This window comes from Antechinus flavipes, chromosome 4 (assembly GCF_016432865.1).
Source record: "Antechinus flavipes isolate AdamAnt ecotype Samford, QLD, Australia chromosome 4, AdamAnt_v2, whole genome shotgun sequence".
In the NCBI taxonomy this organism is placed as follows: domain Eukaryota; kingdom Metazoa; phylum Chordata; class Mammalia; order Dasyuromorphia; family Dasyuridae; genus Antechinus; species Antechinus flavipes.
The window spans coordinates 26,196,253-26,212,116 of NC_067401.1; the positions used below are offsets into that span (position 1 = coordinate 26,196,253).

At 52.3% G+C, this 15,864-nt stretch overlaps 2 protein-coding genes and 1 non-coding gene across 8 annotated transcripts in view; 2 read left to right on the forward strand and 1 right to left on the reverse strand.

Annotated features, from left to right (window-relative positions):
• The window catches only part of SGSM2 (small G protein signaling modulator 2), a 68,847-nt gene extending 63,199 nt beyond the window's left edge, over window positions 1-5,648 (reverse strand). For all 5 annotated transcript variants that reach the window (XM_051992143.1, XM_051992142.1, XM_051992145.1 and 2 more), the window contains exons 1-2: window positions 5,472-5,648; window positions 2,672-2,747 (exon numbers count right to left, since the gene is read on the reverse strand). In XM_051992143.1, the coding sequence (XP_051848103.1) occupies window positions 2,672-2,747; window positions 5,472-5,528 (133 nt within the window). In that variant the 5' untranslated portion in view covers window positions 5,529-5,648. The remainder of the gene's footprint in view (window positions 1-2,671; window positions 2,748-5,471) is intronic.
• A 2,228-nt stretch (window positions 5,649-7,876) lies between these two features.
• Window positions 7,877-15,864, forward strand: part of TSR1 (TSR1 ribosome maturation factor) — a 217,732-nt gene continuing 209,744 nt past the window's right edge. The window contains exons 1-13 of one of the 2 annotated variants that reach the window (XM_051992150.1): window positions 7,883-8,022; window positions 8,192-8,295; window positions 8,759-8,978; window positions 9,093-9,227; window positions 9,415-9,839; window positions 10,914-11,079; window positions 11,582-11,745; window positions 12,243-12,427; window positions 13,256-13,418; window positions 13,814-13,924; window positions 14,403-14,535; window positions 15,101-15,217; window positions 15,539-15,679. In XM_051992150.1, the coding sequence (XP_051848110.1) occupies window positions 7,926-8,022; window positions 8,192-8,295; window positions 8,759-8,978; window positions 9,093-9,227; window positions 9,415-9,839; window positions 10,914-11,079; window positions 11,582-11,745; window positions 12,243-12,427; window positions 13,256-13,418; window positions 13,814-13,924; window positions 14,403-14,535; window positions 15,101-15,217; window positions 15,539-15,679 (2,161 nt within the window). In that variant the 5' untranslated portion in view covers window positions 7,883-7,925. Of the gene's footprint in view, window positions 8,023-8,191; window positions 8,296-8,758; window positions 8,979-9,092; window positions 9,228-9,414; window positions 9,840-10,913; window positions 11,080-11,581; window positions 11,746-12,242; window positions 12,428-13,255; window positions 13,419-13,813; window positions 13,925-14,402; window positions 14,536-15,100; window positions 15,218-15,538; window positions 15,680-15,864 lie in introns of both variants that reach the window. The other variant, XM_051992151.1, reaches the window with a different exon arrangement.
• LOC127563666 (small nucleolar RNA SNORD91 family) lies at window positions 13,996-14,088 on the forward strand. The gene has a single exon (XR_007954103.1). It is a non-coding gene; the product is annotated as a small nucleolar RNA SNORD91 family (small nucleolar RNA).

A 15,864-nucleotide genomic window follows, 5' to 3' on the forward strand; every position in this document is an offset into this window, starting at 1 on the left:
AAGGCAGAAAGAGATTAAGTGACTCGCCCAGAATCACACAGTTAGGGAAGGATCTGAATTCAGGTCTTCCAGATTCTAGCTTCAGTATTCTAGCGGCTATGCCATCTACAAAGAACACTTTGTCTTTAAGGTAGATATGAGGTACCAGCTTGTGCAAAGATTAATGTTCTGGATGCTCTAAGTGCATGGAGGGAAGTGCTTCAGCATATTCTCTGCTTAGATTTAAAGGCTCAGACAGTTGCCTGGGGAGTCCATTGATTTGCCAAGGGTCACACAGTCAGAATTTGAGGCCTCTAAGATAGGTCTCTCGCCCATCTTCTCCAAAAACAAATACATGAACGATCATCTGAGGAAGGAGAGCACCCCGAGCCTGCAAAGCCTCCTGTAGGAAGTGGCCTATGGCCTGAGCCTTGAAGGAAGCTGTGGATCCCCAGAGGCAGAGATGAGGAAGGAGAGCATTCAGGGCAGCAGGAGAAGGAGGGCCAGTTCAGGAACGGTATGTGATCATGACTGGGTTCAAAGGCTGGGTTTGTGAAGTTGAGTGAATCATTTCCTTTCTAGGGTCTCAAAGATCCTCCCTCTATAAAACAAGGGAGTTCAATAAGATGCTTTCTAAGGCCCTTTTCAGCTATATAAGGTGTGAGCTGGCTGGGGGCTGCTGAAGCAAATGGAATGGATGGGTATGTCACAAGGTCCTGGCTCTGGGCATGGTAACGGGACTGGGCTAGAAGCTAAATCTTACCAAGAAGGCCCAGGTGTCCAGCTAACCCATGACTAAGTTGGAATGGGAGCCTATTGAGCTTTGAATTTTATGCCAGTCTCTAGGCTGACATTTTTGAGTTAAAATTCTTTTATTCCATAATGGGAAAATTCTATAATTTTGCAGGAAGTTGTATTTTGCAGCTGAAAAAATGAAACACTGGAAATTGAATTAAATCCCACTTTTGACCTTTATTATCGTGGGCAAGTCACGTGGACAGCCTGGACTTCAGTTTCCTCATTTATAAAATGGGAAAGTAAAGGTCAAATAAGGTAAATCAGGGCAAGAGTTCCCGTTAGGATTAGAGCTGGGCCGATTCCTTTCTTGTCCAAGGCCCTATTTCCTCAATCTGACTCACACATAATAAGGGAACATTATGTGTGAAAGGCAAGGTTGCAGTCATGAAGAGAGAGCCGGTCTTGGAATTAGTATGACTGGGGTTAAAAACCTGTCTCTCATGAGTAGCTGAGTCTGAACAAGTCCCAGGATCTCTCAGTGGTCCAGGCTAACCCTGTACTGTATAGTGGGTGCTCACCCACAGCACGAGGGAGCTTCCTCACCTGGGAGTTCCCTATGTCCATGACACCACAAACCTGATTCGAAATCCAAAAACTCCCCACTATGTGTGAGGTACTGTGTTGGGCACAGTGCAAGCAGAGACAGCTAAACATGGAAGGGGCCAGCTTAATACCTTTCCAAGTTAATTGAATCAGAGCTGATGTAATTTTCCCTCAGCAAACATTATAGATTACAATCAGTCCTCTGTGTGACTTACTATGTGAAGGGCCTGGGAAAACATTCGTCTTCAAAAGATAGGGGCAGAAGTTAAGAGTCTCAGAAACCTACCATGAGCTTCAAAGAGCCAAAGATCTGGGAAAAAACAATTTTTTCTCTCTTGCTTCCACGCTTCAAAGGAAAGATCTTGGATTTGCAGTCTCGGGACCCAGGTCTGGATCCCAGCACTGTCATGATAAGTGGTGTTAACTTAGGCAAGTCACTTCCCTTTGGGGAGCCCCACCTGTAAAATGAGGAGGGGGTTGGGCTGGATGGCCTGACTTGCTTCCTAGTTCTAAATCCTACAATTTGATTAATAGCTGATCATTTCTGTCCAGTTCTCTTAAACGCACTCATTTTTTTTTGGTTGTCCTTGAGACAAGTAGGGTTAAATGACTTGCCCAGTAAATTAGTAAAATAATAAGTATCTGAGGGATTTGAATTTAGGGATTCCTGATTCCAGATCATTGCCCCACGTAGCTGCTCCCCTCACTCGTCAGCTACGGTGAAAAGCTGCCTAGCTCCTTGCTACTTGTTCCCGAGGATTTAGGAAGAACAAACTTTCAGGAAATCTAAAGTAAATTCAGCTTAGAGGTTTTAGTTTTGATCCATTCAGAGGCAGAAAGGTTCTGGGTTTACCTCGATCCTGGAAGACTTTTGTTGTGAGAGAGAGAGAGAGAGAGAGAGAGAGAGAGAGAGAGAGAGAGACAGAGAGAAACAGAGACAGAGAGACAGAGACAGAGACAGACAGAGAGAGAGAGACAGAGAGAGAGAGAATGTGTTCACTAAAAATGGTGAGGGTAAGAGAACTGAATTGAAGAATAAAAGAATGGAAGAGCATCAGAAAAAATAATCACCAGGCTACGCCAAGTAGTCACTGCTGAATAAGGACAAGCTGAAAGATGCTTAAAGGCAGCTCCAGGGAACAATTCCACTTTGCCCATGACTCCAAAATCATGGGTTCAAATTTTGCCTCTGCCTCTGTACTAGTTACTCATTCACCTAATCAGCGAATCTTTGTTAAGCACCTCTTATGTGCCAGGCCCGGTTCTAGGGGTACAGATAAAACAGTGAGTCATTCCATTCCTTTTGCCCACAAAGATCCGCTCTCTCATATACGCAGCCCCTGTCACTCACCACACAGAGCAATGATATGGCTGCTGTCTTCATGCACAAACTTCCTGGTGACGGCTTCCTCCATGATCTGCTTTACCTAGGAACAAATGAAGCTCTCTGTCAGTCTTTCTTAGCCAGAGAAGTCCCAAAGACCCTTGTCACTGACAGGACATCCCAGTGGGCACATGGCAGACTGTCAAATCTCCCTCCATATACAAAGCAGTTGGTGAAACAGTGGCCTATCTTCCTCCATCAGTAGGCTCTTCCAGACTTGGGGTTCCCCTGGATCTGGGAGGGACTCTTATTTCCTAGGGGATTGTGGTTACAACTCATCAAGCTGTCAATGGCTCATCAGTCAACAAGTATTAATCGCCTATTATGTGCCAGGCCCTGGGCATGCAGAGATTGGCAAATAAGAACACTGCCTACCTTTAAGGAGGTTACTGTCTAACTGGTCTCATTTCTGGGAGTTCTTGGATCTTAGTAGGGAGAGGGTTATAAGTCAAATGAATGAATTATAGACTAGTGAGAGTGATACCCATTTTGTCAGAGTAGGCAGGACATTAACAAATGTCTGGTCCTGCCTACAAAAGGACTTTTTTTGTTTGGTTTTGTTTAAGCTTGAGACTTCTCTTAGTGAGAGGCAAGGTAAAGTTTCCCAGAACCAGTTACTTCTAAAGGCTCTACAGGTGGATGTGAATCACTTCAGGGTTAATCCAGGACACGTGGGATGCCTTGCACCTGTGTGTCTCCTCACACTTCCTCACACTTGTTTGGAAACCACTCACCTTGATTAGAACTCATCCATTAAGGAAACAGTAGAAAGAAAGAATGATGGATTGGAAGTCAAGAAGACCTAGATTTGAATACCAATCTTTGCCACTAAATAACTGTGATGTTGGGCAAGTCATTAGCCTCTCTGGGCCTCAGTTTCCTGATCGGTAAAATGGAGAGGGTTGGACTAAATGGCCTCCCGGTTCACTTTCGGCTCTAAATCTATGATCCTATAATGGTCTGGCTAGACATCTTTATCTCCGTCACCTGACAAACCTCCCCAAGTTTCAGCATTGTCCAAATATAGCTTGGGTAGCCTAGGCTCTTTGTCCTACTTTGCTTTTTTACCACTGTGTCCTGCTTCCCATACCACCCGGCCCATCTCCCCCGAGAACGGATTTTGTTTTCTACTTGTGAGCTGGTTTTCTTTATTTCCCCTGGGTAAGATTCAGTTGGTCATCAGCCTGCTTGTCTGGGGATCTGGCGTCTTTAATGTCTTCCTGGCTATGTTCATCCAGGTGCATTTGGGAATCTCCTCACTAATAGGAGAAACCAGTATATTCAATATTTCAGGGCAAGGATTGTCTTTGCCTTTCTTTGTACCTATCTATCAAGCACTATAGTGGAGTGCCTAGCACATAAGAAACCCTTAACAAATACTTGTTGACTCTATATCTAGTCTCTCTCAGTCAGCCAAAGGAGAGGCAGTTAGCTTTAAATTTGTGTGTGTGTGTATGTGTGTATGTGTGTGTGTGTGTGTGTGTGTGTGTGTGTGTGTGTGTGTGTGTGAGAGAGAGAGAGAGAGAGAGAGAGAAATCTGGCAGTTCTTCCTGGAGAAGGGAAAGGGGAAGTCTTTATAAGAAGTGGTATCCCTACTCCAAAGACCCCCAGACCAGTCTACCTTGGGTCCTGAAATTGGCTGCCACATCAAGCTTCCTGAAGTCTGGCACAGAGCTCAGCATCCTTCCTCCCCCAAGTTCCCCTTTCCTTTTAGGCTTTGGAAACTCTTTTCACTAGGGGCATTTCCTCTTATGGAATTGGGGTGTGTGGGTGTGGGGATATATGTGGTTCCAAGACAGGGCCCCAAAGCCAGGAGGAAGTCAAGAAGGATGCAGAGAAAGGGGCTCCCGTTGGCTTGGGTAGAATAATAAATGCTTCTGGGTTAACTGGACATTTTAGAAATGAACCCCTTAAAGGAAGAGAACATGGCAGGGCAGCTAAGACACTTCCAAGGGAGAGAGAATCACACTGATGGAAGGGGGAGGGGGACATCGGATAGCCACCGGGAATAGAAGAGGTCAGAGTGGCAAGGCAGAAGGAAACTGGGAAGGGGGGTGGGGTGGGGGAGCTCTAGTAGGAAAGTACAGGCGTTTCCTTCCACTGAAAATATAGACGATCGGGCGGGTTTTTCTCAGGCAAGAATCGGGCAGTAGCTTGGCTTAAGGGAATGGGAGGAGGGACAATCTGTCTGGGTGGGGAAAACCTTTCTGTAGCAAAGTCCTTCGTCCCGTGAGCGGGTGCGGGGGTGGGGTGGGGGCGAGGAGCAGGACGAGATAGGCATCCAACTTCTATAACCCTCGAGCCCCAGAGCTGGGGCTGGTGCCCTGAATTGCCCCGGTACCCCAGGGAATCCAAAGAGAAACCCCGCCCCCGTACCTCTCTCCTGCAGGGCTTCAGATGAATGAATAGTATCTCTCTCCCTCCCCCCCCCCCCAGCCCCAATCTCCCTTCCAGAGGAACAACCATCGCTCCCCCTCCCACTCCCCCACCCCGTTCCCCAGGCTGCTGCTGCCGTCATAGGGTGGGGAGCTGCAGGGACCGCGGAGAAAACAAGCACGGGGGAACACTGGGAGAGACTCCCCCCTCTCGGGGAGGGTCCTCCCAAATAAAGAGGGTCCCTCCAAAGCAAGAAGGGGGCCCTAAAGTAAGGGACCACCCCGAGCTGGCCCTTTTGGATGTCCTACTCTCCCACCCACGCTAGGTTTGTTGGGGAGCACCCACTGGGACCCCGGGACTGGGCTCCTTACGCCCCCAGCGCGGACCTCACCTCCTTTTTGACGTTCCACAGCAATTTCTCTTTGACTGCGTCCTCGGTGCGGTTCATGGTGCCGGGGGAGCGGAGCGCAGCGCCGGCTAGCCCCGGCTACTGCCGCTGGCCGCCGCGCCTAGTGCGGTGTTCCGCGGCTCAGCTGCCCGCGGGCAAGGCGGAGCCCCGGCCAGCCGCGCTCCCGGCGCCCCGCAGCCACCGCCGCAGCCGCTGCCCGCCGTTCGGCTCCGCAGCCATCTTCCGAGCCCGGCACAGACAGACGTCAGGAGGCTGGCCCGGCCCCTTCCCACGGCCGGGGGGGCTTGGGGAGGCGGGAGGGGAGGCAGCGCCTACCTGGGGCGGGGGAAGCGGGGAGGGCCGGCCGGGGAGCTGCGTGCCATCCAGCGGCAGCCTCCATGGCAACGGGCTCCCCCCGCCCACCCCCGCACCCCTAGCCGGGAGGGCGTGCGCCTGGCGCTTCGTGAATGTCCCCCGCTCCATACCAGGGAGCGGAGGGGGGAGGGGGAGAATGCAGTCGTGCCCCCCTGGGTCGGGAAGTGGGAGGCTTGGCAAAAGGAGAGGATGGAGAACGCAACCGCGCTTCCCTGGGTCGGGAAGTGGGGAGAGAAGGGGGATCTTTCACCCGACTAAAAGTAGCCGCCCCAAAGGTGAATGCAAGCCGAGTATAACGGCTTCTCCCGTTAGATCAGTTCGAGGGCTTGGGCGACAGGAGCGGAGCCCCGCACGTAGGGAACCCCGCAACTGCGGCAGGGTCCTTCAGGGGCTAGCGGAGGGCTACCTCCGCCCCTCGCTCCCGACTTGGGCGGAGCCCTCGGCAAGCCGGCAACCCTAAGGCTGGACAAGCACCCCAGAGGCTGTACAAGCACCCCAGCCCGGAGCCTGGGGATCCGAGTGATTAAATAGGGATCGCTGGCACTCCTTCCGCTACTCTGCCTCCTCTCTGAGGATTCCATTTATATCTGACTCTGTCTTTTTGTAACGAGTTGTTTGTGTGAAGTCTCCCCAGTTAGACTAAGCTCTTCTTTGTTTTTTGCTTTCATTTGAATCCCCAACGCTAAGCACAGCGCCAGGCGGCTAGAAGATGCCTCAAATACGTTGGTTGACTTAACTCTGCTTCGGGATTCGTTCCAGGGCGAGCACCACCTGTTTACGATCCACAGCTGGTGGGGTGGGGAGCTATCGTAGGGTGGCAAACTCCGGGTCTTGAAGTCGTCGGGTTTAGTTTGGCCAGCAATGAGACATACAGGATTGCTTGTGCCGGAAGAGACTGTAGAGACTGACCCACTTTACAGAGGCGGAAACTGAGGTGAAGGGACTTGTGTCAAATCTAAGCCATTGGCTTCGATCCAGTTCCAGAAGTTAGAGGAGAGGAGCTTAGACTGAGGAGCTTTTCCCTTGGCTGAGCCAGATTCCTTTTGTTTTAAGTGAGAGAGATCTAGAAAATTGAGAGGTTTTTTTTTTTTTTTTTGCCTTGTGGCATTCAGCCTGGCACATAGTGGTGGATTAATCGATTCTTTTATTTATTTAATATTTTCCTTAGTTACATTCAAAACAAGAAAAAAAGCTTACTTTTGTTTTTAAATTTGAGTGCTAGGGGCAGCTAAGTGGTGCACTGGATAGAGCATCAGCCCTGAAGTCAGGAGGACCTGAATTCAAATCCAGCCTCAGACACCGATCACTTCCTAGCTGTGTGACCCTGGGCAAGTCACTTAATCCCAACCGCCTCAGTAAAAAAAAAAAAAAAAAAATCTTGAGTTCTAGGTTTTCTCCCTTATTCTCACCCACAATTAACAAACCACAGGTGAAGTGATGCAAAATATTTCCATAAAAATTAATCTGTGAAAAAAACCGATCTCCCACCCTAAGGCTTAATCAATTCTATTGACGAGGTGATGAGATCATCTCCCAGAGCGCTTAGGGTTCTAAATCCTTCAGTTCACAGGAAATTCTTCGGACGAGTTACCCACCCCACACCTAGAAACCAGGGGTCTTGCTCCAGAGGCACTGAGGCCCAAGAGGGAGAGAAGAAAACCCAAGAAACCACGAGCACCTGCAGGCTGCTGCCCCAGCGGCCCCGGAGTTCAGAAGGGCCTGGGGGGAGGGGGTCTCCCCAGTCATCAGCAAATGGCCAATCTTGCTCTCCAACCGAAGGAGGGTTCTCGTAAACTCCAAGGAACGAGCGAGGCTCCTTAGGGCGCCTCATAGAACTTCTTTTAAAGCCCCCAGTTCATACGTGCCCACCTAAGGAAAGGTTAGAAGTAGGCGGTGGGTCTCAAATACTGTTCGCCCATTGGCTAAGGCGGGAGCTACCCCTGGAATTGGCGGAAGCCCCGCCCCTCTCCAGCGAAACTCCGCCCCGTGGAAGAGCCTCCACCCACTCAGGCCTCCTTGCTGGAGGCACCGGAAATACTTGGCTTAGGACTGGAAGTAGAAGGCCGCCGCACGTGGGGAAAGATGGCGGTTCATCGCTCCGGCCCGCTCAAGCAGAAGAATAAGACTCACAAGAGCGGAAGACACCGGAGTCGGGGCTCCGCTCAGCGGGACGGCAAAGGTGAGGTGCTCCTGGGGCGGGTAGAAGGACGGCTCAACTCAGCCTTTTGGCCGTCCTTGCCGGCACAGGAAGTCCTCCGCCCTAGGGCCCTCCTCGGCCCTGCGCTGTCGACCGCGCCTGACCCGCTTCGGCTCCCGTAGCGCCCTCGGCTCACCCTCGTGCCTTGCAGGTCGCGTGGCCGTGAAAGTCCAGAGCAAGAAAGTGAGGAAGGAGCTTAGCCGAGTGGACCAGCGGCACCGGGCCAACCAGCTCCGGAAGCAGAAGAAGGAGGCGGTGAGGCCCGGGAGAGAGGAGGGGTGGCGCGGGCCCCCGTGGGCAGTGCCCTGGGAGAGGCAGGCCGTCCCCGCGGGGTGGGGGTGGGCAGCTGGAGGCTCCCTTCGGCCTCGCCCGAGGTGCTGCCCCCGCCGCGTCTGCGGCCCTCTGCTGTGGTTCAGCCCCGTCTGTTACCTGTTGGAAGTGTTTCCAGGCTCCTTTCTTTATCCTCCACACTGTTTTCAAAGCGATCTAAGAAATGAGGCTCCCAGTTCCCGAGCCTGCGGTGCGGCCCTTGGCGGCTCACACTGCCCCCACGTGCGGTCTTTCTTGGACCGTCCCTCCCTCCTTCTCATAAAGAACACGGGTTCCGGGAGAACAGAGAGCGGCCCGGCGTCTCCGCCAGGGAGGCAACGCAGTGGGAGACTCGGCCCAAGCCCCCTTTTCCCCCGCGAGGGTCTCACCGCCCCTTCCTCGCCCCCAGGTCTTGGCGGAGAAGAGGCACCTGGGCAGCAAGGATGGGCCGCCTCATCAGGTGCTGCTGGTGCCCCTGCACGCCAGCGTTTCCCTGGGCCAGGCTTTGCAGCTGCTCCGGAGCTCAGACCCGCTGTCGGTGCCTACGGGGGAGCGGGCTGGGACCCCCAGCTTTGTGCTGCTCTGCCCTCAGCTGAAGCGGCGCTGGTTCTTCACGGCTGCACAGCCAGGTGGGTGAAGTCCAAAGGCGGCGCCTGGGGTGGGCTTGGCCTGGGCTGCCGGGGGTGGTTAAGTGCTGTTGTCCTCCCTGCTCATCCCATCTTGACTTTGTCTTCTGAATCCAGGGGATCTGCACACTGTATTGGACCTGGCCAAAGTGGCTGATAGCATCCTGTTTATTCTGGAGCCCATGGAGGGCTGGGACAGCACAGGAGATTACTGCCTCTCTTGCCTCTTTGCCCAAGGCCTTCCCACCTACTGTAAGTGGGTTATGATTATCACCCATCTTAGGGGGCTGTTTAGTTGTCCAGTGTTGGTTGAGGGTCTAGGTTTGTGGCATATCTACCTGAGTCCCTTGTCTGCTCTGGGCTCAGTGTAGGGTAAGTGGTTCATTAACTGCAATTAGTTACCAAGGCTTCTAACTACCAAAATCTCTTTTGTGCCCAGCTCTAGCCATCCAGGGGGTTGGGAGCCTTCTCCCAAAGAAACAAGCAGATGCCAAGAAGAAGCTGAGCAAGGTCTTAGAGAAGCGATTCCCTGGAGACAAACTGCTCCATTTGGACACCCCGCAGGACGCTGTACTGCTCCTTCGACAGCTGGCTAACCAGAAGCAAAGGCATCTGGCCTTTCGAGACCGGCGTTCCTACTTGTTTGCCCACACTGCTGACTTTGTACCCAGCCAAGAGAGCAGCTCGGTGGGCACCTTAAAATTGTCAGGCTATGTTCGTGGGCAGACTCTCAACGTAAACCGTCTCCTGCATATTGTTGGACATGGTGATTTTCAGATCAAGCAGATTGATGCCCCCACAGACCCCTTTCCTCTAAATCCCAGAGTGATTAAGTCCAGCAAAGGCACGGACATGGCAATGCAGGTATGTGATATTGTGGACTGGGCTGTGGCTACCAGTAACTGCTGGTTTCCAAAGAAGCTGGCAGCACGTGTCATTTTAAATCTTTTTTGGTCTCATTACTAGAAAGAAATATTCGTTTTGGCCAATTCTGTAGATCTGCATTGGCACATGGGAGGTGCTTAATAAGTGCTTACTGGGCTGGGCCAATGGTGCTGCTTGGAATGTTGTTGGAAAGTGGTGGTGGATAGGTGAAAGTTATCGAAGTGGGTGGAAACCAACCTGACCAGTGGCTTAGGGTATAGGGAGCCATTGAAAGTTAGGAGCAGGCTCCTTGGAATCCTGCATTTTAGGAAAGCAGCATTTAAGGAAGATCAGTGTGGCAACTAGGTGGTACAGAGTTTATAGAGTGCCAGACCGAAATTCAAATGCTACCTTTAACTCGTAGTAGCTGGGGTCACGGAGAGTGGGATGTCTCTGAAAAATGACAGAATGTAGGAAAGACGAGTGGGGAGGGGAGTCTTCTGTGCTTGCCTTGTCTTGAGATAAAGTTCCGTTAATCCCACAGAGCTTCTCTGCCCACGACCCTGTCTGTGGCCGTGGTGGAGACTGGAAAATTGCAGTCTTGGGCTGCCTCAGCAAGGCTGAGTTTAGTTCAGAATGAACACTAAGCCTGCTGTGAAGTGAACCCTTAGGAAAATAATAGCAGCAAAGATGTCTATGGTCCTGGAAGGTCGGCAGAGGGCTTCACAGATAGTTCATTGGATCTCTATAACAACCTGGGGAGTAGGTGCTGTGATTATCCTCATTTAATACAGGCCAAAGGAGGCTAAGTGAGTTGCTTGGGAGCAGACGCGTGTGGGGCATGGGCCCACCTCCAGCCTTCCTATTTCCCACTCTAGGACCCTATTGCCCCAGCGGTTGCCCCTAAGAATGAATGCTAAAAGCACGCTGGGTTGGCTCCCCCATGACAAGTCGTGGGAGAGCAGCTGGAGAATCTGATGGCGCCATGGGGGGCAGCCTGGTTCTGAAGTGTCTTGTTTGGGGGGCCCAGTGAGGAAGGGGCAGACTGAGCAGCCGGCCACCCTTCTCTCCCAGATCGATGCTGCGGATGCCGATGGTGCGTCCGAGATGGAGGAGGACATCAAGGTTCTAGTGAAAGCAGACCCTGCTCGGCAGGAGTCTCTCCAGTCAGAGGTGGTTCCGGACCCCATGGAGGGAGAACAGACGTGGCCCACAGAGGAGGAACTGAATGAGGCCAAAGGTTGGTGTCCTTTGGGGTCATTCCATGCTGTTTTCCCGGGATCCTGGATTTCCTTTGGCGCTGATGAAGTCCCAGGCAGCCAGGCTCGGGGTGAGGATAGGGGGAAGAACAGTGAAGCTTTGATCTGTGCGAGCAAGAGTGGAGTTAGGAGAGGGCTCTTGCAGGTGGGGAACTGGGATCTATTGATGTCACATGGAAAGAGGCCAGTGACTGAATTTTCTTTGCAAGTAGTTTTTATTCTTGTCTTCTAGATTTCCTTATAGAGAGAGTCGCTTTGGGCACTGCATGTGAGAGTACTTTGAGCACCCCCTTAGCTAGATCATACTTTGGTAGACTTTTAATTCCTTAAAACTTTTTTCCATTTTGTTTTTTAATTAGCAACTATTTATTTTCTCCCTTCTAATCCTCTCCCATATAAGAGAACAAGACAAGTATAACAGAAATGCATAGTCCAGCAGTACAAATTGTTCCCATTATCCCTAACCCCAAATTCATTTGACAGCCTTCTTAAAGGAAAAAGCCAAAGTGGTGAAGAAAGTCCCCAAGGGCACATCCAGCTACCAGGCTGAGTGGATTGTGGATGAGGAAGGCAGCAGCAGTGGAGAGGAGGAAGAAGAGGAGGAGGATTCAGAGGCTGAGGATTTCATGGAGGAGGAGGATTCAGAGGTGAGCCAGCTCTGCTGCTTTCATTGCTGAGGACAAGGCCCTAGCCAGGTCTGAAGCTTTGATAGCCTGAAGCCGAGCCAGGGCTTCTTAAACGTTCTCTATTCACAACTCCTTTTTACCCAAGAAATTTTGGTGTGATCCCAGGTATATAACATAAATGTCAGACATTTACTGATAACATTTTACAACCCCCATATTGTAAAACCCCATATGGGATCTTGACCCACAGTGGTGGAAAGTAGGCACTGAAGCAGACAAGGAAGGGCTCCATGGCAGACTGGCTGAGAATCGGTGTTTCCTTAGCCTTTCATAGTTCTCAGCACCCTCGTGGAGGCACAGCTCTCACCTGACCCTCAGCCAGGTCCCTGCCTTCTCTGCCACAGGGTTGTTTGAGTTACTTGCTCAGACTTATCCGGGAAAGGTCAGGACTGCCGCTGAAGTGCAAGCCCAGAGATTAGGCTGCTTGTTCAAGATGAAACTTGTATTCCTGTCTCCAGGCTGAAGGGAGCGAGGAAGAATGTGAGACCGTGACCTTGGGGGAGTCTGTTCGGGACGACCAATATGATGAGAAGATTGACAGAGAGGCCGAGGAACAAATGCTGGAGAAATACAAGCAGGAAAGGCTGGACGAGATGTTTCCAGATGAAGTGGACACCCCCAGAGATGTGGCAGCAAGAGTCCGGTCAGTTGGCTCTTGTTTGCACTGTGGTAGACGGGCAAGAATCAGGGTTGGCACGGCCGGTAGGAAGACTTGCCCCTACAACTCCTGGTCTTGAGCCTGTCTTGGTCTCTGAAACTTGCTCAGCGGCCTCTAGATCAGGGAGCCTGGGAGGGCCCTTCTGGCCCCAAGACCCAGGGGGAAGGGCCACTCTAAACCCTCTCTGGAAAAAGAATCCCCATTAGAAGCTTGTGCAGACTCCTCCTTGCAAAGGCAGCCCCTCGGACTTGAGAACAGTGTAACGACTGATCCCTAGTTCTCCCCAGGGCCGCTTAGCTCTGGCCCCTCTCCTAGTGAATTCTGTGAAGGCCTAAAGATCCAAGCTCCTTGGAGAAGTCAGGACTTGAAGAGAATCGGGCCTGTCTTTATGGAAGAAGAGACTGGGCTGCTCATGGAGGGGCAGATCAGGATCCCAAAATGAACAAGCTTGTCCCAGCTGAGGTTAGGCCCTTGGCCCCAGCAGGGGTCCTCTCCATTATGAGCTCTTCTGGGGGACAGGTGCTTTTCTCTGTCTCACTTAGGGAAGACCTGGCCTAAGTCTCCGCCAACATCAGGATGGAAATTTGGGGGCTCTGAGTGAGGTGTCCTTATGGCCTGCTGCCATTTTAGCCCTGGCCTGAGTGAGCTTGGAGCTTAGAGGGTCCAGGCTTGGCTTGAGTTCTCTCTTTGGACGGTCTTGGGAAGTCCTCACTTGGGTTCTTCTATGGATCCTGTAGATTGGGAAGGAAGAAGTCCCAGCAGGTTCCACAAAGTTCCTGGCTTGGCTCATTTCTCTGGCATGTCTGTGTCCAGGTTTCAGAAGTACAGAGGCCTGAAGAGCTTCCGGACGTCCCCGTGGGATCCTAAGGAAAACCTGCCCCAGGATTATGCACGGATCTTTCAGTTTCAGGACTTTTCCAGAACTAGGAAACGGATCTTTAAGGAGGTCGAGGAAGAGGAATCTGAAGGGGCTGAGGTATCTGGCTCGTGCCCCCATTTGGGATTTGCTTGGCAAAGTGCTGGAGTGGTGTGTCATTCTCTTAGGTTCCTTTTCATAGATGGGAAAACTGAGGCAGACAGGGTGGAGTGACTTGTCCAGGGTCACCCAGCTGACATGCCTTGGAGGCCATGTATGGTGCCCTCTGGCACCCCCAGCTGCCTCGCCCAGGTCTGTCATGGCCTATGCTGCTTTAGGGAGGAGGTGCTCATGATGTTGGCTACAATGTCTGAACCTGGCTGAGTCTTGGTGATGCCTCAGTGTGATGCCCTGAAGCCTCCAAGCCCAAGGTGGTCTAGTGGGGGTGGGGGGGGGTCCTGCCTTCCCCAGCGGGGGTCCGCTCCACCTTGGACTTGCCCGGCTTCTCTTGGCAGGTTGGATGGTACGTGACCCTGCACGTGACAGGGGTTCCTGCCTCTGTGGGTGAGAGCTTCGGGCAGGGCGCGCCTCTGGTCGCATTTTCCCTGCTGCCGCATGAGCAGAAGGTGAGCTGCCGCTGTCCTTGCCTGGGCTAGGAACCTGGGGCTTCTTTTCCTGGGTGGGCTCCTCAGGAGGATGGAGAAGCCAGTGATGGTGGGTGCCAGTATGTCTGAACCTGTCTGAAGCATCTCAGTGATGCGTTCTGTGTGGCTCTGAGGCTTCTTCCTCGGGGGGGGGGGGGGGTCAGCTTTGTCGTGGGGCGCCACCACCTTTAGAACAGACTGGCCTGCTAGTCAAGGTGGGGGACGTGCGGGTCATCAGCTGGGCTGGAGCGGGGGTGCCTGTGGTTGGGTGCTGGCAGTGACAGCCCTCCCTCAGAACACCTGGCTCCCAGATGTGCAGGGGGCAGTAGGGACATTTGTCCTGGGGGGGCAGGTGGGGGTGTCTTGTTGCCCCTCTCTGAATGCTTTGGGCTATTCACTGGCTCATTGCGAGCTGAGGGCGCCTATTTGCCCACGTCAGCACATCTTCCTGATCCTGTAGATGTCGGTGCTGAACATGGTGGTGAGGAGACACCCCGGGAACGAGGAGCCTGTGAAATCCAAAGAGGAGATGATCTTCCATTGCGGCTTCCGTCGCTTCCGGGCCTCGCCTCTCTATTCCCAGCACACTGCAGGTCTATAGCTGCCATAGCTTGAGGGGGAGGGGGCCGGGGCTCCTGGGCCATTTGGGCAAATTTTGGGAATAGCTGTGAACTGGCAGCCTTGTGTTTGCTGTGCGTTCTTTTTGGCTTTTCCAACAATCTTGTGAACTATGACTGCTTCTCATCTGGGCTTAGAAAAGCGGGCCTGAGGCTTTGGGGTTAAGTGACTTTCTCTGGGTATTAAAATAGTGCCTTGCAGGGATATAAACCAGCCCCCTGCTAGGGATAGGGCCTCTGGACGCATGTTCTTTCCCTGGTTGAAATAACATGAGACCTTTGAGACTACTGTCTGTCATTTGGGACAGGGGCAAAGACTGAAGTGATTAGATTAGTGCAGGCCTCAGAACGGAATGGTCTCTTAACAAGGGCAGGGTGGTGGGTGAGCTGGCTGTGGTCAGTAAAGTGGCCCGATGGTCTTTAGGATCCCAGGAACTCATTAGAGGTGGCTATCTGTCCTGAGCCTAGCGGAGTGTGCTGCCCAAGGACAAGCATATTTTTCTGAGCCCCAGATGCTATTTAACTTTTTTTCCCTTGTTAGCGGATAAGCACAAGGCAGAGAGGTTCCTTCGTCCTGATGTGGCCTTAGTGGTGACTGTTTATGCCCCGATCACCTTCCCTCCAGCCTCAGTGCTGCTCTTCAAACAGAAGCCTGATGGTGAGCACTGGAGCCTGAAGGGTCCCCTGGGGGGCTGAGGAGGAAGCTTCACTGGGTGAGAATCAAACGTGTTTTTAGAAAGGGTCACTGCATCCTGCCTAGCTGGGTCTGAATCTGTGGAGAAAGGCTGCTCTTGGATAGCTTAGCAGAGAACTCTCTGGGGGATAGGACAGGCAAGAGAGGTTCCAATTCCTTCTGGGTTTACCTTCATTTTTGGAAGGGATTAAAGTCTGAAATGGGAAGCCCTGCTAGTGAGTGGCTGGCTGCCTTATTTCTGCTGTTCTCCATGGATCACTATGTATCGTCCCCCAAATCCACTAGGCAAGCACAGCCTCATTGCCACGGGGTCCCTCCTCTCAGTGAATCCGGACAGGATGGTCATCAAGAGACTGGTGCTGAGTGGGCATCCTTTCAAGATCTTAACCAAAATGGCTGTGGTCCGTTACATGTTCTTTAACAGAGGTAGGTGACAGGGAGACTCTGGTAGCCTTTGGCTCTCCGAGGGTGTCACTGATGATATGACTGACTCAAGGGGTCCTTTGGCAAAGTGTTAACCGCAAGAGAAGTGCATATCCTGCCCCGGGCCTTGGCCCTGCCCCTCTCCCTCCAGAGCCTTGGTTTCTTACACTAGTGGGGTGAATTGGAGG